Below are 25,457 nucleotides of genomic sequence, written 5' to 3'. Positions count from 1 at the left end.
CTCTATACTGTCGCACAAGATAAGAGGCCTCCTTCCTTGAAGGATTATGTATTCAGCTTTTTCAAGGACTTAATTATCAAATGTGATTTGCAAAGGTTTGTAAATTAGTGGTGAAGACAAGGGCTTTACTTTGGCAGTATCAGAAACAATCTTCGCTACACTAATTTCTTTCTTCCCACTGAGATCTTTTGCTTTCTTTTACCTTGTTCTCAATGAGACATTTTGAAATTAATGCCAACACTCAGATATTCTTTGATCATTTATCAGAGAAGTCATGTTGTAAAAAACATTTAGCTAAATATTAGAATGGAACATCAAAAAAGAAAGTGCTTATAAATTCACCGAGATACAACAGAAGTGAGAAATTTACTCAATGCAGCAGGCACCCCAGAAAAGCATTAGAAGAGAATCAGAGCAAATCTGCACAATCAATGCACCTGGTTCACACAACCAAAATAAACCAGTGGTGGCTTGTTTAAATCCCTGGGGTGTGCCAACTAATGCCAGGCACCTTTAGCCTAATTACCCACCCAACGCAGCTTGTTGTGTTGTCCAAACCCAGGAAGCATAACTTGTTTGATGGGGAAACAACTCTCAGAAAATCCCTAAGCTGTTATAGGGTCCTTTGAGGGTTCTTTTCTCCTAAAACAAGCCATTGCATCAGACTTGGACAAGACAGCAAGTTGCACCCTGGTGGAAAATGGAGCCTGGCATACGCTAGAGATTAAACATGCCACTAGTTAGGCTTGTTTAAGTCATGATGGCTCTTTTTATCATGCAGACTGGCCAAACAAGAGGCATCAGACACAATTTCCATCACATCTTCAGAAGGAAGTACACCAGCTGCTGACTGGCACATATATTGCGTACTGCAATGCAAACGGATGCAAGGATTGGGATAGTCTTAGGCCATTTTTCAAGTGATCAACAATCAGCCTTATTCTGTGTCACACAAGATTGCAGAAAAGAGACGCTCCCTGGAGTGCTAGCATCAAGTGCCACTGGTTCATTTTGCCCAGTGGCAGAAAATCTGTTTATCTGTCTCTGTAAGCAGCTCAGACAAGTTAATCTCAATGTCAACCATGATTTAGTTATTCCAGGGTCATGGCAAACAAACAGAAAAAAATCCCAGCCTTCAATGGCCAACATTAGAAGAACCCTGACCCAAATTTCACTTTTGTTATGCATCTTTGGTTGTGACATTATATTTTCGTTTTGAGGGAAGGCTTGCTAACAAGTTATGGAAGTGGGAAGAGAGTCTGGGGCAACTAGGTTGCCTCCAAGCTCAGTTTTATTGGCCCACAACATTCCTGACCATGAAACATTCACCCCTAAAATCATGTTCTTTACTTAGATACTGCAAATCCAACATATACCTGGCATTCTTTTGATTTGCTTTCCAGTTTCTGAAAAACTGTTACATGCTGCTGAAACATTTCCACATATCTCTCCGCAGTTATGAGGACTAGAACCCTTTATTATTTAAATCAAAGCTGATATGCTCAAAAACTCTAACATGAAGCCCATAGGATGCAAATGTTCCTTAGGAACAGTTCGTTGCCTAACCATGGAAAACAGAGACAATGGCTAAATATAGATTTTGGAGTATTGTTGGCTTCTAAGTTCATAGGTTTCAATCCCATTATTTCTCAGGGGTTCCTTTTCATCTGCTGCATCAATATCTTTCAGCTGAGGGAAATAAATAGGAGACGCTTTGCATTCATAATGCCTGTCGAGGGATTTCAAGTGTATCAGCATGTGGAGAGCGTAGGCCAGAACAAGAAGCAAAATCAGGGACATGACCAGGCCCATCAGAATTGCTGGTGGGAAGAGCGAAGCACAATCTTTTGCGTAAGCAAACTGTCCGTCCTCAATGTTAAATCCTTGTATCTGTTAAGAGAAGAAAACTGTGAATTAAAATAGCCTCCCACTCCTAGCTAAAGGTATGTATACATGTATGCATTTACTATATGTTTTAAACAACCAATAACCCAAGTTCTCTGCGCAATGTACAATACATTAAAAAATAAAGTACAACAATGAAACCATTATAAAAACAGTGCATATTTAAAATCAGATTAAAAGATGTAAAAAGTTTTACACTGCCTGAGCACCTGAAGACCATAAAGCAGAAAATGTCAGGTGAGCCTCTGTGGGGAGGGCATTGCACAAATGGGGTGCCACCACTGACGAGGTGGTGCAATCCAGGAAGCCAGTGTGGTACAGTGGTGGGACTGGGACCCAGGCGATCCCGGTCCTAGTCCCCAGTCAGCCATGGAGCCAACTGGGTGACTTTGGGCCAGTCACCATCTTTCAGCCCAACCAACTTCACAGGGTTGTTGTTGTGAGGATAAGAAGAAGAGAATTGTGTGAGCTGCTCTGAGTTCCTTGGAAGAAAACAGGCGGGATATAAATGTAATATATTAATTAATAAAATTTGAATTGTTAAATCCTTGACCATTTGCCTATCCATTCCAAACTGCAATCCAACCCCATCCTCCTGTATTTCACCTGTGCCAGGAAGGTCATAGACCATTTTGGGAAAGGACTGAGCCAAAGTAGGAATTGCCTTCTGTCTTTTCTTTGTCATCAGTTATTGTTTTGCCATCCCTGGTCAGTAGCTGAACCATATCTGCCAGAAATCAGATATGGACATAAAGACAGCTAGATTTCCTGAGAGAAAAAACTGACTTGATTTTTTTAAACTACAAATGGAGATCGCATTCTGAGGACAAGGAAGCATGGAGGAGAACATAAAACAGGTGGGGATGATTCTGTTCTTATCTGAGGAGCACAGTGGCAGCAATCCTGTGTCACTATGGCAATGGGCTGTAAGATCGGCTCTGCCATCAAATGCAGAGAGAAAGCTGAGAAGGGATGGTGCTGAAATACAGAAACAAACACCCTTGTCCACCCCTTCCTAATCTGGTGTTCTGCAGTTGTAACAGGCTGTATCTCCCATCACCCACAGCCAGCACAGCCAATGGGTAGGGTGATAGGAGCTATAGTCCAACAATCTCTCTCTCTCCCTCTCTCCGCCCCCATGGGAACACCCAATAATGAACCAGCTGGGGTGAATGCTCCCCAGATGGAGAAGCTGACACCTGGCCCCTTCCAGAAAGGAGACTCCCCTGGTATTCTGAGATCAGAAGCAGAGGATAACTCTCTAGGCTCAATCAGCCCCAGTACAGCTGAATAAAAGCTTTGGGACAGAATTTTGGAGCACTACATGGTACAGAAACAGCTTCTAAGAGCACCTTCAAGCAAATGAGAATTGTTTTCTCTACATCATCCAGAAGGGTGGATCCTACTTGGCTCAGCTATATGCGTTGGAACGAACAATTAACCTTGCCTTTTCCTTCTCCCCTTATCCCCATAAGAAGATAAGAGTCAGTAGCAGGCATTATGTGCTCACCTCAGCAACTGACCCGAGAGTGATCTCATCACTGAATGGGAGAGGACAGAGCACACGGGGAACACCTCTCCAAAGGCTGAAAGGGTCAGATGAGAGGCTTTGCTAAGTAAACATTTGTCACCACCAGAAACAGCATTGTGTACCAGGCTCCCCTCCTCTTTTATAGTTAAAGAAATGTGATTTAAGATGCCACCATGGCACACACCTCCCTGCCCAAGACCACACCCATTGAACTAATTTGTAAGATCACAAAAAGCCACCCTGGCTTGCTGAAGCAATCTACAACAAGCCACCATGGTTTGTTTAAGCCACAGTGACTTGCCATGAGATGCAGTGCATGCCAGGTGCAATCTGCATCATCCCTGCCCAGCAGCAACTTGTTGGATCATATGAACCCAGGTGGCATGGCTTGAGGAAGGTTAAACAACCCTCTTATAACCCTGCGATAGCCCATAGGATTTTCGAGCATTGTATAACCATGCTACTCAGGTTTAGACAACATGGTAACCAATGGCTGGATGGTGATTATAGAAATCACAGCCAAAGGCTCATAACAAGCCGCTCTGGTTTCTTTAAGCCATGGTGGCTTCCTTTGACTGTGCTGGCCAGGTCACTGTAGTAGCCATTAATGGTGATGTACCAGCCTAGACCCCACACCAAGGGGGAGAGAAACTAGATAGAATGCTGTCATTTTCAGTTGGAAATGCATAGGTACCATAATGCCTGGTTGTGTGAGACTAAGGCTCCAATTGTAGGTACATTGATTAAGAGAAACTGGACAGCCATCTGAGTGGGATGGTGTAATGTGGTGTCCTGCAACAGCAGGAGGTTGGACTCGATGGCCTTCACCCAACTCTTCTATGATTCTATGAAGTCTCATTAAAGTCAGTAGCAATTGCTTCTGAGTAAAAATGCTTAGAATTATGCTGAAAGTCAGTTTAACTCTGACTCTGACTTAAGCGTTCTCTGGATCATTTCTTCTTTTTCTTTTAAAGTTAACTAGCTAGTATTTAAATATGCAGAATATATTATATGAAGATGTTTGAAAAGGGAACTCTACTGAGCACAATGAGAATCGCTTCTAAATCAACATCCTTCAAAGAGGGTGTTAAAAAGAACTGGTGCCAATGGAAAAGGCAAATGCTTGAGTTATTGTGTCAGGGAGTTCCTTAGGCCCTGAAATATAAATGTTGCAGCAGCAGCAACCCATGAGTGGGATCAGATACTCTGTATGTGGCAATAGCAATGGAACCAGATTCCCCTTCCCTGCATTTGTTTGTAGCAGTGGGATTGGCTAAGGAGGGAATGAAGTACTTCTGCATAAGCATTCCTAGAATTGAATTACCTATCCTACAACAAGAAGAGTGAGACTGTCTAGCTTCTTTTCTGTTCCATTCGTACACCTTAATTTACTGTAATTCCCAGCAATTTGTTTTAACTGGGTCATTAAGGCTGCAATTCCCTCAAGGCTTCCACGGGAGGTCGTTGAGGCCCCATCAGTGAGGGTGTTCAAGGATAGGCTGGACATGCACATGGTGGGCATGCCGTGAGCGGAGCCAGCTGGAGCCGGGGGTCAGACTAGATGGCCCAGGAGACCCCTTCTGACTCACTCTGTTTCTCTGTTTCTAAGCTTAGACAGGAGAAAGTCTTACAACTCCCAGCATGCCCCAGTTAGCCATGCACAGGTTTGTGTCCTAACCTTTCTGCCAATGCAATTAGAGGGTCTGCCTAGGTATTCTGCTACATTTACTTGATCTGTCTTTTCTAGATATTACCTGAAAATCAATAAAAGTGACTTCCCAGAGCTTGGCTGCATCATTTGCGGAGCTGGGCGTCAGGAGTGCATCGTACCTCTGCAAGTTGCTAACATGTTCACAGTGATAGGAGTAGATCGCTGGTGCGTGAATTCGAGTTGCGTTGAATGTTGCTTGCACGGAATGGTTGTAGATGAGCTGAATTCTATGTAAGGTAAACCAGTTTTGAATGGACAGTTTGTAATAACTGTTTGTCAGTATAAATCTAGGGTGGAAAACCAGAAAGAGAAAAAAGAATAACATCTGCAATAGCTTTCACCATACTGTTCCATTCCTTTTTACTAAGGACACTTAGCAAACCCAATCATCACTGCACGAGACAGCCTCTGCCATCTGATGCTCTCTAGTTCTGTTGGACTGCAACATCCATCACGCTTAGCCAGCACAGCAAATGGCCTGATGCTTTTGCACACACTTCAGGAGCTGGTGTACATGACACCAGCATATTTGGCAGGCAACGTCAGATGTAAAGCAGGAGTACCTAACATTGGGTCCCCAGTTCAGCCCTGGAGCTCAGTGAGTGACCCTGATTCAGTCACTACCTCTCAGTCTAACCCACGGAGTTGTGACAATACACAATGCAGTGTCAAGCAGTATGTTTAAGGATTCAGACCATGAGATGTGACAGCTATGAGGTTGCTCATCACCTAGAAATCCAATCCAAACAGCAGGCCTGCAGCACCTCAGGCCCACAGGTGAAATCTGCCCACCTCCCACCCTAGCATGCTGGCATTCTCCTGCTGGCTTGGCCTCTCTGCTATTCCCAGAGTGCCAATCGTCTGGTGTTTCTCAGTTTTTGTGCATTCTCTGCCCCGTTCTGCAAGGCTGACATGCTTCTCCAGAGGCTTAGTTCCTGGTGGTGCTGGTATTCTCTGGTCTGTGGGCCCTGCCCCCTTTGCCTCACCCTGCTTTGCCTTCATCCCCACACGCCACTGGAACGCAATCCCCAAGAGCATCTCCAAAACTGAATTTGGCGTTTATGCTGCAAGATGTTCAGCACTCCTGCCATACGGTAATGTGGTAGATAAACGGACACTAACATCTTCTTAAATTTTCATAAAGTTCAAGTGAGAGCCAGAGTTGCCTAGTGGTTGGAGAGTTGGACTGGGACTTTGGAGATCAGGGTTCAAGTCCTCATTCAGCCATGAAGTTCAGTGAGTGACTTTGAGCCAGTCACAGACTTTCAGACTAACTTACCTCACAAAGCTGTTGTGAGGAAAAAATGGAGACGAAGACAAGGAGCATATAAGGTCCCTAAGGTCCTTGCAGGAGGAAAAAGGGCAGGATATAAATGTAAGAAATAAATAACATATAAGCATGAAGCCATCAATATCAGGCAATCAAAGGCAATTATTTAAAGGCCCATTCATTTCAGTGGGAGAGGAGAAGGGATGGGAACATGGTTAATTATACTACTGAAATGATTAATGTTCCAGACATTTAAAGAGTGGTGTTTTTTATGGCAGCTATGCCAGCTTCTTGATTTATAAGGCTATCTAACAGGTCTCTATGGAACGTAGTTACCTTGGGTATAGACGACTACTCTAGGCAGGGTTTAATATAAATACATTAGCTGATCCAGCAAACAAAGACTAGGAATTACTGTTTGAAAACATACCTGATAACAAATCCCTTCAAATTGTCAATGTCACCAAAATTAAGTGAAAGCCTAGACCAAAAAAAAAGGACAATACCATATTAAAACAAGAAATATAAAGTCAGCTGCAGCAGCAACAGGAAATATGACTAAAATTATATTCATGGAACTATGAATACTGTTGCATAATGTAGTATTTGAACCCTTCTACTTTTTGGAAAAATTCAAAAATTTCTTCATGGGCTTTGCACAAGTTTAAGTTTCCCCCTGTTGGGCAAGATTTTGGTTTGATCCTGAATTTCCCATGGGGTGCTTTGCGAGGAGAACTATGGAGAAGGGCAACACAAATGATCGGGCATCTCGAGCAGCTCCACTATGGTGTGTGGCTACAACAACTGGAACTGTTCAGCATAGAAACAGGCAAATAAGGAGAGACATGATACGTAGGAGTGTTTAAAATAATGCAAGTGTAAAGGCATTTTTCTCCCTCTTGTGGAACACTCAAGCCCAGGCTCATCCCAGGAAGCCGACTGGTGGGAGATTTAGGACAGATAAAAGGAAGTGCTTCTTCACACAGTGTATAGTTAAACTATGGGATTTGCTGCCACAGGAAGTGGTGAGGGCCACCAATCTGGATGGCTTTAGAAAGAAAATTGGACAGATTTGTGAGGGAGGAGGCTATCAGTGGCTACCAGCATTGCTGGCTATGTGCTGCAATGTGGCATCCTGCATACACCAGTTGCTGAGGAACTGGGGCAGGTGCAGGTCCTACACTCAGCCTGCTTGGGGGAACCATGTGGGCAGCTGGCTTGCCACCATGTGTGCAGAGTACTGGCCTAGATGGATCTTTGGTCTGATCCAGCATGGCTCTTCTGATATTTCAAGGAAGATGCTTCCAATAAGAGTTGGCTGTACTGAGCTCAGAGGACCACAGCTCAAACAGAAGAAACCACAGCCTTTTCTGTTCTTAACCCTATGCATGGTATGAGTTTTACATGCCATCAAGACATCTGAGTTACAAATGAAAGCCCTCCCAAATGTCCTATCCATGACATCCCTGCTTAGCGCTTCTAAATTCACACCATCAAGCCTGCAGCCACAAAGCAGCAGTGGGAAGAAGGTGGACCCAGAGCAGCTTTTATCAGGACGTGTGGAACAAACCATAATGGTGTAACCGGCATCCTGGTCAGCTGAGTCACTCAGCAGTACCCACACAGCAGAAGTAAGCAAGGGGTTTGTGAAGGATGGAGGCAGCTGGGATCGGCTGCTTCCCCCTCCCAATTCAAACACAAACAGCTTCACTCAGTTGCTACTCAACAAAATCCCAAATAAGGCTAGAATAGCCAGGTGGCCTACTTTAATGATGGTGGTTCTCTGTTTGAAGGGCTGTCCAGTCCAAACACTACTTAAAGAAGAAAGGAAGGAAGGAAGGAGAACAATGGGGCCCATCAACACCAAAACCTGAACAGGTGTTATTTGCACAACTACTCAGGTCACCTGGTCACCTGTTTGGGCAAGTCACCCATAGCAGAGCTTGAATGATTTACCCCTGTAATCTCAAAGACTGGACAATCACCTGATGAGAATTACATGAGTGGAGCCAGGGATCAGACTAGATGGGCCTGGGGTCCTTCTGACTCGCTCTATTTCTATGTTTCAGTACCACAGTGCACAGCCCCAATTTGATGGGAACCACAGCACTCTGGGGAGCGAGATGCGAGCTTTTCTTTTCTTACATACCTAAATTCTACTCCCCATGGGGTCATGGGTAGTTAAAAAAAGAAAAACGTTTTCACTGGAATCAATATAGATTTTTTCTTCTTTTAACTCCTCCTTTTTCTTCTTTTAATTCCACACAGGAGTGGAATTTTGGAACTAAAGCTGGGGAGACTTAAACCCTCCATTCCAGAGCACATGGTTTCCATCTGAATCAGGGCTGCATGTCCTTACATTGAGGCAGATAATCCAATAATGAAGAATATGTTGTCTTTTCCTCTACAAAGAGATGTAAATTATAGTAATTATTTCTAAATATGCCTCTATACATAAAACATTTGCATATGCCATTTTTCTGCAAACTTGTGCCTTCTTTTGTCCTCCTCTTCAGCAGTCTGTAACCAGCCACTCTCTGGCAGAGGAACTGCGCCATCCCCTCAGTCTATGACTGACTGTAGTTCCGCACCCCTCCCTGGAAGCCACTGGGCAATTCTGGTCCCCACCACACAGGCCTTAAACCTGATTCCAGTGTGAAGGCAATGGGTGGCAGGCCATGTTCTAGAATAGATTTCTCACTGGGGTGCCACAAATGTGCCTCGCACACCCACTGGATGGAGTGAGGCAGCCCTCCATTGGTGCAACACTCCTGGGACTGCTGGATGCTTGCTTTCCACTGGTGGACTCCATGAACCTCCAGGCACTGATGGCAAAGGAAGGGTTTTTATCAATATCCTTACTAGACCAGCAGTTGAAATGCATTAGAACTGCAGCCGGTGGCCGCCAGATGGGCTGCAGTACAGCTCCAGCCAACTCAACCAATGGTAAGAAATGGTGCGAGTTGTAGGCCAAGACCAAGCTCCCAAACCTCATTTGCTGGATTACTTCCTTCTTGCATCTGTAACACTCCGTCTCTCCTGTATTTATTTTGGAAATGAATTGCCTGAGAAATTGTGTGAATATTTGAAGCCATCAAACTACCTCAGCCAAGCTGTGTCAGAGGCATCCTCATCACCAGGACAAGACAATACAGATCTATTTACATTCGTTTTTCCTTTAACCAAGCCTTAGCCACTCCCCAGAATAGCACCTAATCTTACATTGCATTTTCTTCACTGCAGTTTGAGTCAGCAACATCCACAGTTGCATGAACACCAAATGTCTTGTCTGTTAGGTCCAGCTGAGTGCGATTCTGGAACTTAATCATGATTCTTCTGGCCCAGAAAAGAATACAAGGACTTCCATTGACTGTGACATTAAGAGGGCTGTAGTGACCGTGGATGATAGGCTCTCTCTCTGTGCTCTCTTTGCTGCTTATGTTGTAATTCACAATCTGTGTGTAACCAAGTAAAAGATTAGAATTACCATTCTGGCATGTCACATAAAACAATGAGCAACAATGGTAGCATACCATGTATGTCTCAGTCTATAAAACAAACTCATTCCCAGTTGCTTTAGCACAAGGCTGCTCAACGTAAATAATTGCGGAGCATTCTGTAAAGTTAATATTTACACGCCCCATTCCCACCTCCAGTCCAAGGCTTTGTTAGATCCCCAACAGATTAAAAATACAGCAGAAACTATTATCTGCTGGGGAGGGTTGCCCCAACAACCCACAGTGGTGTGTCAACCTTGTTTGCTTCAGAATGACTTGTTATGCTGTTTGAACCTGACAGAGTTTCCTGTGCCAACCTGGTGTAAGGAGAAGTTGCTGAGTTGCTGTGGATGAATATCCTGGGGTGGGGGGTACACTTCATTTTCAGGGTTTGAGCTGTGGTGGGTGTTCCATGTGAGCTCAGTGAGGACAGGCTGTTGGGCTGTTTGATAAGTTACCTCCATCACTGAAACAGCCCAGAGTGAGGCATGGCTTATCAGAAAGGGCTACAGAGTTGCCTGGGAAAAGCAACCGAAAACCCAGTCGCTCCTCATGATCTCACTAGCAATGTTCCCTCTATATTATGTCTTGAAATAATTTAGTTCTCCACTTGGCCACCCCTCTGGAGAGCAATGCCTTCCTTTCTTCACCTCCAGGGAAGATCTGCACACATTTAACTCTTTTTTAAACCTTGTAGGATTTTTGTGCATGTTTAATATATTCAGGAAACTTTGCACAAGTTCACAGTAACTGCTATATTTATGCACAGTGCTTTAGAGAATTTGTGAAAGTCTCCTTTGAATTGTTAAAAAATAGTTAGATTTGTACAAATCTTCCTGAAGAAGGAAAAAAACCAAATAAACTCTGCTCATAAGTTCGTTTCCACTCATTAAAGGAGTGTCAGTATAGGCTCAAAGGCCTGTGGCATTGGGGTCGAGAGCAGGTTGAAGAACTAAAGAGAAAACAAGATCAGAAAGTAGCAGAGCTGCTGGTCATCTGATGGGAGTAACACAAGTTAGAAAGCAAACAACACATTGAGACTTATTCTCATGGAGGCTCATGATGGAGTGTGAACCAATCCTATCAGTGTTTGGTTAAGTTTAAGTTCAGTCCTTGCTAAGCCATAATGGCTCACTGGATAGTCCTTGACAAGTCACTTTACTCAGTTTAAACTCTTTCACAGGATCATGCTTTGATAAAATCAGATAAGTGTCGTTATTATGTGTAAAGCAATTTCATAGGAAATGCTAAAAAAAAAAAAAAACTTCCTGGTTGCCCTTCTGGAAATATAAAAGTCACTGCTTCCTCTAATGAAGATACAGCAAGACAGAACTGACACATGATAACAATAACCAGCAGGAAAGATCCCTACTGCATCTCCTCTGGATGACACTCCGATTCCAGATCAACTAATACAGGCAAATAATTTGTGCTACAGAAACCTACATTTGTCTCTATAACGCATACCACAAGAATTTCTCTTGGCTCATTCAAAACATTGCTATGGTTTCCTGTCATAATAAGAATCTCCATATTAGAAGTTCAAAAACATGGAAGATAAAGGAAGCCAATTTGCAGGGATTCCTTAAAGCAGGTGCCTTAATCAATTACACTTCTGTGCAGACAGAGTGAAATAATCCAAATACATTGCTGGAGATATTTGACAGAAAAATAGTTGCACAAAAGGACTTGGAGAGAGTGAACAGAGGAGGAGAAACAATCACTTTGTAGGTAGACAATGAAAAAAAAATGCAAAACTTGTAACTAACATTCTTTTATTCTTGATCACCTAGTATTGCCTTGGCATACAGTGGGTTTTTTACTAGAGCAATGGTCAGATCAGAGAGACCTTGCCAAGTATCGACCAAGTTCAAACAGAAGCCTAGAACCATGATTGTATAGGCTTCGCTGAGTATGAAAAAATATTCATGAGGAGGCAATAATATTGCTTTCCAATGCTAAAACAACATTGTATACTTCAAATAATCTGACAAATATCATAGCTACTCTATAGAATTCAGAAGGGAAAGGATTGTTATGTACATTATAAAAGAACTTACGATACAGTTTCCTGGTACCTCCATACCTGTGTAATTGTTACTTGTTGTAAATTAAGTTTTGGCTTCACGCTGCCATCATATCCGCGGCCTACAGAAGAAGAAGTACATCAAGCAATTCTGTTATCTGCACCTATCAGTGAGCATATGCAGCTTTATTTATTAGCTCCAAAGAACACCTCTCTACATTCCCATTAAAATTAATTCTAACAACAGAGTTTCAGAGTCAAAGCACATGTTACTTAGCAGTGATGTCTTCTTCCCTTTGACTCAGAAAAAATCAGAGTTCTTGGATCCAAGTGTGGGGTCTGGCCACCTTGAACCCTCTCCCCCATTGCAATCCCAATCTGGATCCCCATCACCTCTCACAGCTGCCTGAAGTGCAACTGGTGACCTTCCAGATGCTTTGGTCTGCATCATTTTTCTTTATTCATTTATTAGATTTATAAACCACTCCCATCACCCTATAGGGCTCTATGGGTGGTGTACGTATAAGAAAAGAAATCAATCATAAAAGCAAATAAAATACATATGGTACAATTGTATAGATCATAAATTTAAAATTACTCAAATACAGTAATAATAAAACCATCATAAAAAGTCCTAAAATATAAAATAAATTCAATATTATTCAAACTTTAAAATATCTGGAAAATACGAATGTCTTTACTTGGTGCCAGAACAATAATAATGAGGGTGCCAAGCGTACTTCTCTGGGAGAAGCCTATTTCAGAGTTTGGGTGCAATCACCAAAAAGGCCCCTCTTCTATTTTCCATTCGCCTTACCTCTTTGGGGGATGGCTCTTCAAGAAAGTCTTCTGAGCTAGATGTTAGTGGTCTGGTAGGTGTATCATCTCCCTACTATTACCTGTGCTAGCTCCCTCTGCTTGATTAGAGAACTGTTTGGCAAGATAAAGTGTAAGGGGAGGGAAGGGAATCTGGATCAAGACCAAAATAGAGGGAAAGTGCTAAAGATGCTCAAGCACCCCACAAGCTCAAGTGCACGAGTGCTGTACTTGCTCTCCAGTATGTAAGAAGAAAAGGTTGCTTGGATTTTGGACAACAGAATTTGCTATTCCAGCAATCTGACTGTGTTTTGTATGGAGGAGCCGGAAGTGGGGAAAAGGCATGAGATGAAGAGTACTGAAGAGATGAGGGGAATCCCATTTGACTTCTGCCTTCTCCTTTATTCTCTTGCTGTCTCAGGCTCAGTTATTTCAAGAATGGGGAGGTACATTAATGAATATTTACTCTTATCTGCCCTTAGAATAGGGATGATCAAAGTGTTTAAAGATGCAGGAGATTCTTCTATGCTCTGGCCTGGCAAGCAAGTTTGTTCATTTATAGTTTGCTTTATATTGTCTATTTACTATATTTTTAATTTGTCCAACAGTCCATGTTCTGTGGCCAGATTGCAAATAGTTAAACGACAAAGATACCATAGAACTGAACATATAAATGCAATACATTATTTAAAAGAATGTAATACAATACCAAACACAGAGGTAGCTCAAATATCCATAAAAGAACTAGAACGAGATCACTAAAATGCCTTTGAGAAATAGAAAGCCTTGGTCTGGTCCTGAAAAGATCATGCAAATGCCAAGCAAACCTCTTTAGGGAGGGCATTCCAGAAATGGGCCACAGTAACTGAGAAGTCCCTCTTCCCTAGCTTTCCTTGGCAGAGTCACCTGGAGAAGGGTCCCCAAACGTGTCCTGTTGATCCAAACAGGAGACATTCCTTCAGACACTCCTGACCCCAAACTGGTGAGTGCTTTAAGCATCATCACCAATATTTGGTGGCCTCAGAAACAGACTGATTGCACGGCAGGCAACATGCTCCACAGTTCCTCTAAGGACATTGCATTGCACTTTCTTTGCCTCTCAGCCTCTTCTTTCAAGCGTCCCACTGGGAGACAAAACAAAGGGTGCTGCAGCCACTGACTGGGAGAGAAAACCCCCGGTCTTCCAGTGAGCTGACTGCACACAGGGGATTTCATTCTGTGTTGAGGTTACCATTGCTAGACAAGGGGCTGAAAATAAAGCCCTGCTCTTCACGCCATTCCTTCTTCCCCACATGTCAGCAGTCTGTCTCATAACTTGCAAGAAGCAACCCTTGCAGAACAATCTGCTTGTCTACTCAGAGGTAAGCCCCATTGAATTCAATGAAACTTACTGTCTGGCTGCTGAAGAGGAACAGATAGGTAACTGAGTTTGCTTGTGATGTTGTAGCCATCTGTCTATCTCTGTGTTTTGCAGAGAGATTTGTTGAATCCTTTATTGATTAATATGCCCAGTAGTCATAGATTTCAGGGATGTGGTGATTTTAATCCCTCAATTCTACTTTCAATTGACATCTGGAACAGGCTGCAGCAGAGGAAATGTCAAGCTGAATGATTCTATCAGGCCACTGAAAGACCAGCTCCATCAAGTTCCTCCTCCCTGAACAGGCTCCATTCTGAGAGTAATAACCCCTTCCCTTGCCTATATAACTTAAAGTATTGCTGGCAGGGTATTCATGTTTGCTTCTTCCCTCCTCATCCTTTTTTCCTTTTGTGTCATGTCTTTTACATTGTTAAATGTAGATTTAACATTTAAAAGACAGTAAATTTAGAAGATTTGTACAATATTGTTTGTTACTGATATTGTATCAGTTGTTCTGGGAGTGAGTTAAACTGAAAAGTGAGTTAAAATGATTTAAATAAATATAAACACGGGTCTGTTTAGTTAAAGCATTTTAAATAAAGGGTTGCCACTTAAATGCTTCAGGGAGGGGCTGTGTACAAACACTGAATAAAGAACTTGTATGTGGGGGAGAAAGTAGCTAAAAAAGAATGCCCTTTCTTTGCTTTCCTTTATTTTGCTGATTCCATTTTCCAGAGAAGAACATTGCAGTATGAACATGTAACAACTCATATCTACACCCAGAGCTTTTGATATTAGTACTGGATATACAGATGAAGGATAAGCAAAGCCTTTTTCATGGAAACAAAGCACTTTGTGCGAGAAACACAGCAATACTGCAAAGCCATGTAATATTCTCCATCAGCGGCCAGAAGCTTGTGCATATAGAAGTGCCCATAATTTTAAACAGAAATTTTATAACATGTCTTATATAAATCCACAGAGCTTTCAAAATAGCTTAACTTTCATTTTTAAAACCTTACCGTTTCTTTGGAGCAACTCTTGGTCAGTAAATGTAAAGAAACTGCAACGAAGCAGACACACAAAACAGTATTTGAGCTTGGGTTTCCTTAAGCTTACCCACTTCATTTAAGCAGGACTAACACAATGGGTGGGTGGGAGTTTGTACATAATGTTAAGTCACCCCTCTGAGCAAGTTTCACAAAAGAGCTCACAGTATGTCCAACAGTCGATTTGCTATGGATTGTTCTTCCCCTTGTTCCCTTCAGTCCTCCAGCCTACATCCCAGGTGACTTTAAAGCTGCACCTTTCTTGTCTCCTGGTCCAGACCCCTCCCTGCTCTAATTCCCATCCCTTTTCATTCCCTGGAGTTTGGTGGGCACTGGTGCCTCAAAAATGCGCAATGGGTGGGGGGCACACTTCTTTTATTGTTCTTGTTTTTTCTGGTTGGTCTTGTTGCTGCTCTTTCGCAAGTGTGCTCTTATGATGGTCCAATCCACACAATCTTGCCTGATCAATTTCCTTGTATGTTTCAGCTGTCAAAGGGGTCACCAAAGTGGAGCAGGCAAAGTACAAGGAAAGTGACCAGAGGAAGCCTCCTATCAGCTGGTTTGTGCACACTTGCAAAGGACAGAGGGAGAAAATAGTAAAGGAAAGGAGCAATCCATTCACACAAATCAGAGCGGATGGGAAATGCAGCCCAACTACATCTGGATGGCAACACATTCTCCATCCCTCTCCTAGGCCAAGGAAGAAAGGAAGTGGCTGCAGGCTAGCTTGTGTTTGGGGGATCTGTGCCTTTGCTTGAAATGTTGGCTTGTTTCAAAATGCCTTTCATCAAAACTTGGTACATCTGCTAAGGAGAGGATTTCACCAAACTTATGATGTAGAGGAGAGAAAACATATGCATTGGTTTGATGTCCCAGCGGGACTCCTTGAACAATCCAGCACAAGACTCTTTTTTATTCAGGTTTTATTTCTCTAGATACATAATCTAAAGATTTATTCAGGTTTTATTTTTTTCAGGTTACACAGATAGATAATCTAAAGATTTGTGAAACAGCTTGTAGCACTTAAAGCAAAATCCTATACAAGTTTAGCCACAAAAAGGACTTATATACCTCGCAGGGTGCACACACTGGGAGCTGTATGCCTTTTTCTGACTACACTTGCATTAGATTGTTCCCTTAAATTTCCCACCACCTGGCTTCTGCACAGCAAGCCCCCGCAAGTTGGCTCAGGAAAGACAATCTCAAGTGAAAACCTTTCCAGCCTTGATCCTCCTGGTAAAAGATTGATGCAGGTAACGTGACACTACATTTTCATAAACCAAGGTTCATGGAGAGTTCAGACCTAGTAGACTTCTAAGCGTGAAGGATGGTGATCTCAGCATGGCCTTGTCAGCTAAGGCTTACTTGAAATACTCTTTGCTGCATCACTCTTCAGGCATGGACCACAAAGTGGAAAGTAGGAGCAATGGGGAGGCCCAGCTCAGCTTTGCTCAGTTTCTCATTTTCCCAATGCTAAATTCATTCCATCCCAATTCTGCATCAGACTGCATTTTTTTTCAGCTGGCACACAAATGTGTGCATATTTTGTATACTATTCTTTAAATAAGCATTTTACAACATTTTTTCAAATGTATGCATTTTTAGTAAGTTCCTGTCCTCACAGCTTATCTACCCAAGGCATTTATTGTGCATTCAAGGATCCTTGCTCACAGTTACTTATGGGTTCTTTAGACAACATTAAGCTCCTTGATGTTGCCTGTGTTTTTTCAGAGAGTTTTCTTAGGTTTTCTCAGAATGTACAAAAGGGGGTATTTTTTCTGAGCGCTATTCCTATAGATGTATTGGCCCAATAGTACCATAGTGTAGCTCCACCTAGAGATTATGTAGCAGAAAAGCAGGAAAAGAAATGCTCTTTCTGAAGAGTTCTGATCTTAAGTTCTGTGACAAAACTGAAAGCAGATGCAACAATTTACACCCTTGTGTAGAAAGGTTCCCACCACAGGACAACAGAAAACCCACAAACTAGTACCAAAGGCAAGATCTGATATGATTGTTTGCATCTGTCCAGTCTCTAAGGCGGACAGATCATGGAATCAAAGAATAGTAGAGCTGGAAGGGGCCATGAAAGCCACTGGATCCAACCCAATTTACACCATCCCACTCAAATGGCTGTCCAGTTTCTTTTTGAATGTCTCTAGTGTGGGACATCCCACAACCAGCTGGTTCCACTGTCATATTGCTGACATTGAGGAAGCTTTTCCTGATGTCCAGCCTGAATCTGGGTTGAACTGATTATTCTGTGTCCTGATCTCTGGTATCAGCAAGAAGAGATCTTGACCTTCCTCTTTGTGACAGCCTTTCTGGTACTTATCGAATAATATCATGTTCTCCCTCAGCCTCCTTTTCTCAAGGCTGAACATGCCCAGTTCTCTCAGTCTAACCTCATAGGATAATGTTTCCAAACCTTGGATCATTTTTGTTGCCCTCTTCTGGACCCTTTCCAATTTTTTTGGCATCTTTCTTAACTGGATGCAATATTCCAGATGAGGTCTGACTAGTCAAGAGTATAGAGGAAGTACTACTATTCATAATTTGGAAGTAATACTATTAATGCAGCCAAAAATAGCATTTGCCCTTTTTGCAGCTGCATAGCATTGTTGGCTCATATTTAGCGTGTTGTCCAAAATAACTCCAAGGTCTCTTTCCTTCTTAGTTCTGTTGAGTCACCCTTGCATCTAGATTCTTTTTCCTAGGTGCAGGACTTGACCTTTGTCCCTACTGAATCTCATTCTGTTGCTTTCAGCCCAGCATTCAAGTCTATCAAGGTTGCCCTGGGTCGTCATTCTTTCTTCTAGCATGTTCGCTCTTCCAGCCAGTTTTGTATTGTCTGCAAGTCTGAGTATTGTTCCTTGTATTTCCTCATCTAAATAATTGATCAAGATGGTGAAGAGCACTGGGCCTAGGACTGAACCCTGTGGCACCACACTGGTTACCTCTCGCCAGTTTGACAATGCGCCATTGATGAGCACTCTTTGTGTCTGATTTAGCAGCCAATTTTGGATCCACCTAATAGTTTTTCTGTCTAGTCCTAATTTGCTAAGTTGGTATTTATTTATTTATTTATTTATCTATCTAGGATATTTCTAGCCCAGCCAATCACTTTCATCTCTGGACGGCTCACACCATATAATCCAGTTAGGACTGACACATGGACAACCGCACCTCCAGCAGAGAGTTGATGTCAAAGGCCCTCCTGTGACATTGTGAACTGTGCAGACGTTTCTGCCACATCTCAGAGGGAACCTAATTAGTGTGAAACATTCAGTTCACAGCTAGATTATGGATGTCTTTGTTTATATGCCCAGTCAGTCATACATTGCACCCCTGAGCAGCTGCTACGAATTGCTGTTTCAGTATGCCTCCCAGAAAAACCCCAGAAAATGAAACCATGTTTCACACCAAGGTAACAAGATTCTCCATTCAGCAGGAGAATGCCCACAAAGTGCTAAATGTACATCCCAATGAAATATTCATAGCTCCATTAGAAACCTAGTGGCACAAGTAATCAACAAGCCTCTGTGAGATACCACAGACTGACAGATACCTTGCTGCTTTTCTAGGGAAGCAGGTGGTAGACTTCTCATAGATTTCTCCTCTGCCTGTAATTGCTGTGTGTGTTCAGTACTGACAGACTCCCAACCAGTGGGACAGTGCAACCAGGACCTGCAGGGATGCAGCACCAGTACTCTTTTGATCAGTCGGAATACTGATATCTGCCGCTGCAAGTCACATTTCCCGTTCTCTCTGAGCTTGGCTGCAACACTCACAATAGCCGGTGCAGTGGCGGGGGGGGGGGGGGATGATTCTTCCCAGCAACAAGGTATTGTTCTCTGCTCTAATGCAAAGTATTTTGGAGTATCAAGATCTTGCTTTTGCTCAGGCATTACCACAAATAAAGATCAAATCAGTCAACCATTTGCTTGACCTGGGATATTCCAAGCACTATGGATGTATTCCATAACCATGTATAGCTAAGGGCCTAGTTACATGTTAGGTGCCATTCTGTGAAACTTTCCAAATAGAGTTTTTCTTCTCCCATGAAAACAAACACTGGGAGTGCTCAACATTTTCCTGACAGCTGTGCTTCCTTTCAAAAATGCCCTCCCAAACTGTTTTTCCCCTTCAATGTAAAAAGTTCCTAGTTCCTTATAGTTTTTACTGTAGGGAAAAGAACAACACCTGTAGATCAAAATGTTTAAAAGAAACAGCTAGCAGAGAAGGGGTTATGTAACTGTCACCACACATCCAGGGAGAGCTTTTGCAACTACCAACAGCTATGCCTCACTTTAGGCAGTCAGTAGAGGAAAAGTTGCATGCAAATACATGCAGCACCACAGTATGGCCCTAACACAAAGCACCATGACTTTGAATGCAAAAGGTATTCAAAAGGTCATTCAACACACACAATGCAATTGCCCAGTACTATACTGTCCAACATCCGTATCCCATCAAGCCCCATTCAAACATTTGCCTGAACTGGTGAGAGATTAAAGTGTGCACAGGGCTGGAGCCATGCCTCCGCCTTTGTTCAGACCTTGCCTTGTTGAATCAGCGAGGTCTAAAAGACAGGTCCGCTCATGCTTAGTTGGTTATGAGCAGAAGTCGCCATGGACTTGCTACCCGCTTAAAGTCCTCACTCGTTGACAGAAACATGCAAATACAGCTCTTGTCTCTATGGATATATGTCTGGTGAGTACTGTGTGGAGATAAGCGTCCTCCAGAATGCTACTCCAGTGTGCAATTCTGATCAGTGTGGATTCTGTATGTATGTACGGGGCAGAAACTGTACTAATGCTATTGAAAAGGATATACGCTTTTAACTATAAAGAAACCACACATTTCATTCCATCAGACAGCTGAGTTATAGCTGAACATGCTTCAAGTTTCTGGGAGGAACTGAGTGGCCTTACAAATTAGGAAAACTCAAAGCATATTGATTCGCCTTATGCATCAATTTCACGTCTTCTACTCGTTCTTTATGCAGAAGAGCGCTTGAGGCCATGGTACATGAATGGATTTGATATGGATCCCAGTCAATGTATGGGTGCTATTCCATTCATAGACCCCATCAAGTATAAGGAGGACCTAATTCAATGAACTTGTAAGACTTGGGAGCTATGTGAGTCTCTATTGTGGCTGATGGAAGGGAGATCTCGGCTATCTTAAAATATACTGTACTTGCTTGCTAGCCTTTTAAAGCATGGCTATTACTTATTTGTTTGTTTGTTTATGTGATGTTACTTCCTGTTGCAAAAAGCAGTCTCCAACACTTACCCACACAATATGGAAATCCATGATAAACATAACAGAGATCAATCATACACATAATCATCATACAAATAAAAATAAATACCATAAAACATATGCTAAAAATGATACAATAAAAATATTCTTCTACAAATACACAAACATTCCTCACCTCCCGACTGAATGAATGCCACAAAACAGCCCATAGCACTTGAGCCATAACTCCAAAGTTCTTTTTTGGAGAAGTAAGTCCTTTTTACCTGTACAGAATAGAAGGAAGTGTCAGTGCAGGTTGAGCTTCCTTAGGGGAATGCCTCCTGCACACAGGGCTGTCACTGAAAAGGCTTGTACCCAAACTGACACCCACTGAGCCTTTCTCAGAGGGGGCACGCAGAGAAGGGCCTCTAAGCTGATATCATGGACCCAGCAGATATGGGAGCAGTTTGGCTCTCCAACTATGTCAGGCTTCACTGGTTAAAATGAACACTTTGAATTTCACCAAGAAACAAACCAGCAACCAGCACAACTGAGCTTACATGTTCAGTCACCTAGTCCCAGCCAATTACCTGGCTAACAAATTCTGCACTGCCTGCAGTTTCTGAACCAATTTCTAAATGCAGTTCATTTTACAATGCATTGCAATAATCTAACCTAGAGGATATGAGAAGAAAGACCACTAATACAAAGCTGCCTCCATCCATACAGGGTCACTATCAGACTACCAGCCAAAGGTGGCAGAAGGCACTCCTTGTCACTGAGGCCACCTGAGCCATGAACACCTGCAAGCTGGACATCTGCTCCCTCAGGTGGAGCGGTGGGACCATCAAGACTCTATCCTGATATATTTTCCACACCAGGGATCCTTAGAAGAGGAAGTAACTGAAGTCCCAAGGAGTCATAGCACTGGATCAAAACTGCTTTTGAAACTTGAGGGGAAGGGAAAAAAGGAAACATCTTGAATGCGTGCATGCATTCATCCAGTAAATGGCTGTGCAGGTCATGGTCCATGAGAGGAAGTATAGTATAGTACCAAGGACTGAGGAACTCCAGCTTGAGATCCCCACATAGGCACACCATTCAGTGACGATGTAGCCCTATGGTCCCTGGGTGATATATTGGATCTGCCCTTCCAAGAGAAGAAAATGATGTCCTCTCTTGGAAGAGGAGTTCTGACCACCAATCCGACTTTTCATCCCCTTCCCCTCCTATAGGAGGAAGGGATTAGGAGACTTGTTTTCAGGGGAAAGACCATGCTCCCAAGCTGGCCAGTAAGCTACATCAGACCTGGAGCTAGCATAGATAATTTTCCTGCCTTGAAATGAATAGGAAGAAGGGGTGGGGGTGGGGGGGGAGACTCCAGGGAAGGAGAAAAAGAGAAATATTCACTGTAGATGTCTTGGAGGTCCCATGGCTTGTTCTGTGTGTGGCTTTGGCTAAATCATTTTTCTAATCATGAATGCATAAAATAATGTGACTGAATCACACAAGGATCTGAGGGATTCAACACTGTAAAAAGGGGAGGTAGGTTATATGAACAGTTTGTGTTTCTTGACTAAGAATGAAGATGTTAATTGGATTTTTTAAAAACAGTGCAAACTGAATCCAATAGTGCAATGTTCAATGGAAGGGCTATATCTGTGTTATTATAAAGCTTCTGGCCCTGATCCAGCTCCAGTCCCTTGATGAGATTCCAGGGGCTTCAAATGAATACTGCACAGGAGGAGATTGGGAGCACCCACAGGCCAGGGGTACAACACAGGCTGTGCCAGTTGGCTTTCGGCTCAGTTTCTGGCATCTCCAGTTAAAGGAGCATCAAGTTGCAGGGGATGCACAAAACTTGAGCCTGAAACACTGAAAGCTACTGAAGATCAGAACAGGCAATATTACACAATCAACAACACAGTGGGACTAGTTCACATCAGATATGGCCTCTACAGGCAGGCATGCTGATTCTTCTTCACACTCAAAACAACTTCCATCTGGAACAAGCAGAGTACTACAGATGATATTAAACTGAAGAAAAAATGGCTTCTCATTTGCAGAGGGGTAGGGTAGAATTAATATTCCTAAATTCTAACCAGTTTAGAAACTGGCTGGTTCATCTGCACTTTAAAAAAACTTCTAATCCCTCTAATTTTAATTTTTTTAAAATTTCACACACACACATATATGTAGATCTTAAACATAATCTGTGCTCCTGTGTGTGAGTGTGTATCCCTCCAAGTTGGAAGTATTATTTTCTTAACAGAATTCCACAGTCTTTGGGTTACACAGATAATTTATCAACAGCATTAAATTACAAAATCCAGGGAAAGTGTTTTGAGTTTCTCTCAGTTCCCCCAAAAATAAATTCTTGCCCACAAAGAGATGCAAAATTACTAGCAACCAAATATGTCCTTACAAAATGACAGTGGTTGCAAGTAAACAGATCTGACCTTGCTCTGACTTTTGCTCACCTCAGGAGAAATAATATTCCATGCATGGAAAGAGGACACAGGAGTCTTTCTGTGTACACTCATGATGTGGACTCTGCCCAGGAAAAGCATAATCAAACACTGATGACCTCCACTTCCTCCAGCAATTATAACATTTCTGAGATCAACAGCAGACTAATCTGTCTGGTACCACAATCTATAGATGGCACCATCCCTTGTACATATGGGAGTTCTTTCATGCTCCAAACAAGCAGGATCAGCATGTATTCCACAGTTGCAGTAATTCCAACTCTCTCCTGAGAAGAGGCATCTCGTCTATGAAGTACCTCCTGTTCGTACTTCCAGATCTCAGTATCCCCAGTGATGTTGGCACAAAATCACGATGTACCACAAGGATTATCATAAGACAAAGGAGAGAGAGAGAAAAAATCTTGCCTCCATTCTGCTCTTAGTTATGCCACAGTGAGTTCAGCCATTTGAGAGTGATGGCTTAACTTGAACTCCTGAACTGAGCAAGGAATTGGACCCAACGGCCCTCTGGCCCAACTCTACCATTCTATGATTCAGAATGGAAGAGACCCTACATTCCAAACAGCAAAATGGGTCCATATGTATTTATAAGTTGTCAGGCATCCCCTGCTTTACACAATAAAGAGAATGTAATATTTTCAGAAGCTCCGAGTTCAGGTGTGTCTTTCTTTATGATATGACCCCAACCTTAACAGACACTTGATTTTGGAAAGAGCTGAGGAGCTACACTCTTGCAAGGAATCAATTTGCCTATGACTATACCTCTTACAAAGTTTAGCTTGCTTTTCTAATTCCTTGATCACTAACATCTGCAAACTTATTTATAAAGCACTGGATTAGGTGAGTAAACTGGTATTATTTTTGTGTCAACTACCTATGTTGAAAGACGCTGCAAATCTTAAAATAAAATTAAATGAAGTCACATGTTAAAACCTTCCTTCCTACTACAATTGATTGAGGAATTAACAGGTAGAGTACTTTATAACATAATAAAGAGGCTCAAAATTATGTTTCAGGACTGTTAAACAAAGCATATGACCCAGTTTCATCAAAGTAAGGTCCCAAACTCCAAGACTAACTTATAACCTGACATCATAAAGGGGTTTTTTTTGGGGGGGGGGGGTTGGCGGGGGAGGAATTCAGTTCCTTTAAGTTATATCACTACACATGCAAGCAAACCAGGGCATAATAATGGTAAATGCTACCTGACCGAGAATCTCTGTCATGATCACAGCAAAACAAACAACTTAATATGCTACAGTATACTTTAATTCATCAGTTAACTGAGCCACAAATCTCTTAATACAAGCTTAAGCAAATCACCACATGCCCCTGTTGCTCTAAGTGCACATCCTTTTGTCACCAGCTCTGAGCTTCATCGTTTTACCTGACCTGCATTTTACTGTATTACTGGCTGCGAGACATGATGCCAAGAGTTCAGTTTAGCTATTTTTTCATCTGTAATGGATTTCTCTTGGTAACTTCCCTTAACTCAAACACCTGCTAAAATATCTGAGATCTATTTATATTGTGCAAATGAAACACTTTTGTGTGACAGCCATGAAAACAAGAATGCTTACAGGTTGGGTTGCTTATTTTCTGGTAAAACTGTAGCAGTACCAGACGTTCATATAACACGTTTCCTTTCTTCTTTTCCCTAACATCATCAGCTGTGTTCCTGGGTATACGCTTTACACCTACGCTATTTTATCTATATCTCTGCCATTAACACTTCTAAAGGAAGGTGAAGTCATAAAAGCAAAGAGAAATGCAACAGGGCCTCGCCTTTTTTCAGAGCCTTTAAGCTTTATAATGCAAAACCATACGAAAGAGCGCCCATTTAATCTACAGCACGATTTCTCAAGAGAAGTCCCATTGGTAGGCATAATCCAGCTTTTCACTTATACGGAGCATCCAGTGCATTTTAAATGCTGACACGATGTGTTTCTCTATGAATTCTGTATTTTTGAACAGAAAGAACACTAACCGTCCTCCCCTTTAAAGAGAAGATGCAACGGATTTTTATACTGCCCCATTCATACACATCTAAACCGTTCGTTCAGCTACCCTAGGCGTTTACACACATTCACAAAATCACTGACCTCCTCTCCATTCTTCCAAATATTGGATCCACAGGCGCTGAAAATCCTACACAGAAAAAGAGGAGTAAAAGCCTAAAGGTGCTGTTGCTTTCCATTGAGCGATGAGTCGGTCCCTCCAGAGCCACCACTTCTGTTCATGTGTGGCAGAGAAACCTGAACGAGTGTTCCCAGGGGCCATGTGACAGAGAGCAGCGCCAGCCAATAGGAAGCAACGCTGGAAACCACATGAGCTGCCATGTACTCTCAATCCATAATAAAAGGATGGACTGGGCTCTTCTTCTCTCCTGAATGCAGCCAACTTCCCTTTCTGATTCACAGTTCATGTCAAGGGAGGATCAGATGCAACTGGATACATGAGGAAACAGGGCTGATCCAAGAAGTGTCTTTCGACAGGAGCATTTTAATTTCAGCACCCCTCAACTAAGGTTGCAATCCTTTCTACATTGTTTGGGAACAT

General features: G+C 42.5%; 1 protein-coding gene across 1 annotated transcript; it reads right to left on the bottom strand.

Moving 5' to 3' along the window:
- Nucleotides 1–1,587: 1,587 nt before the first annotated feature.
- LOC123031620 (V-type proton ATPase subunit S1-like protein) lies at nucleotides 1,588–25,095 on the bottom strand. The gene is made up of 7 exons (XM_044446820.1): nucleotides 25,001–25,095; nucleotides 15,139–15,179; nucleotides 12,001–12,062; nucleotides 9,640–9,872; nucleotides 6,848–6,898; nucleotides 5,191–5,434; nucleotides 1,588–1,890 (listed from the first exon to the last, which is right to left on the bottom strand). The coding sequence occupies exons 1-7, from the start codon at nucleotides 25,093–25,095 to the stop codon at nucleotides 1,588–1,590; spliced, it is 1,029 nt and encodes a 342-aa protein (XP_044302755.1).
- Nucleotides 25,096–25,457: the final 362 nt, after the last annotated feature.

Source organism: Varanus komodoensis, unplaced genomic scaffold (genome assembly GCF_004798865.1).
Source record: "Varanus komodoensis strain SLA01 unplaced genomic scaffold, ASM479886v1 scaffold5, whole genome shotgun sequence".
In the NCBI taxonomy this organism is placed as follows: domain Eukaryota; kingdom Metazoa; phylum Chordata; class Lepidosauria; order Squamata; family Varanidae; genus Varanus; species Varanus komodoensis.
This window is presented reverse-complemented; position numbering and strand designations above follow the sequence as displayed.

Bases quoted from the DNA above. Each gene is read 5' to 3' on its own strand.
- LOC123031620 (XM_044446820.1), bottom strand. From the start codon at position 25,095: ATGGAAAGCAACAGCACCTTTAGGCTTTTACTCCTCTTTTTCTGTGTA. The intron at 12,063-15,138 runs GTAAGGTTTTAA...CTTCTTCTGTAG, and splicing joins AGAGTTGCTCCAAAGAAACG to GCCGCGGATATGATGGCAGC. The intron at 5,435-6,847 runs GTATGTTTTCAA...TTTCCACCCTAG, and splicing joins TTGAAGGGATTTGTTATCAG to ATTTATACTGACAAACAGTT.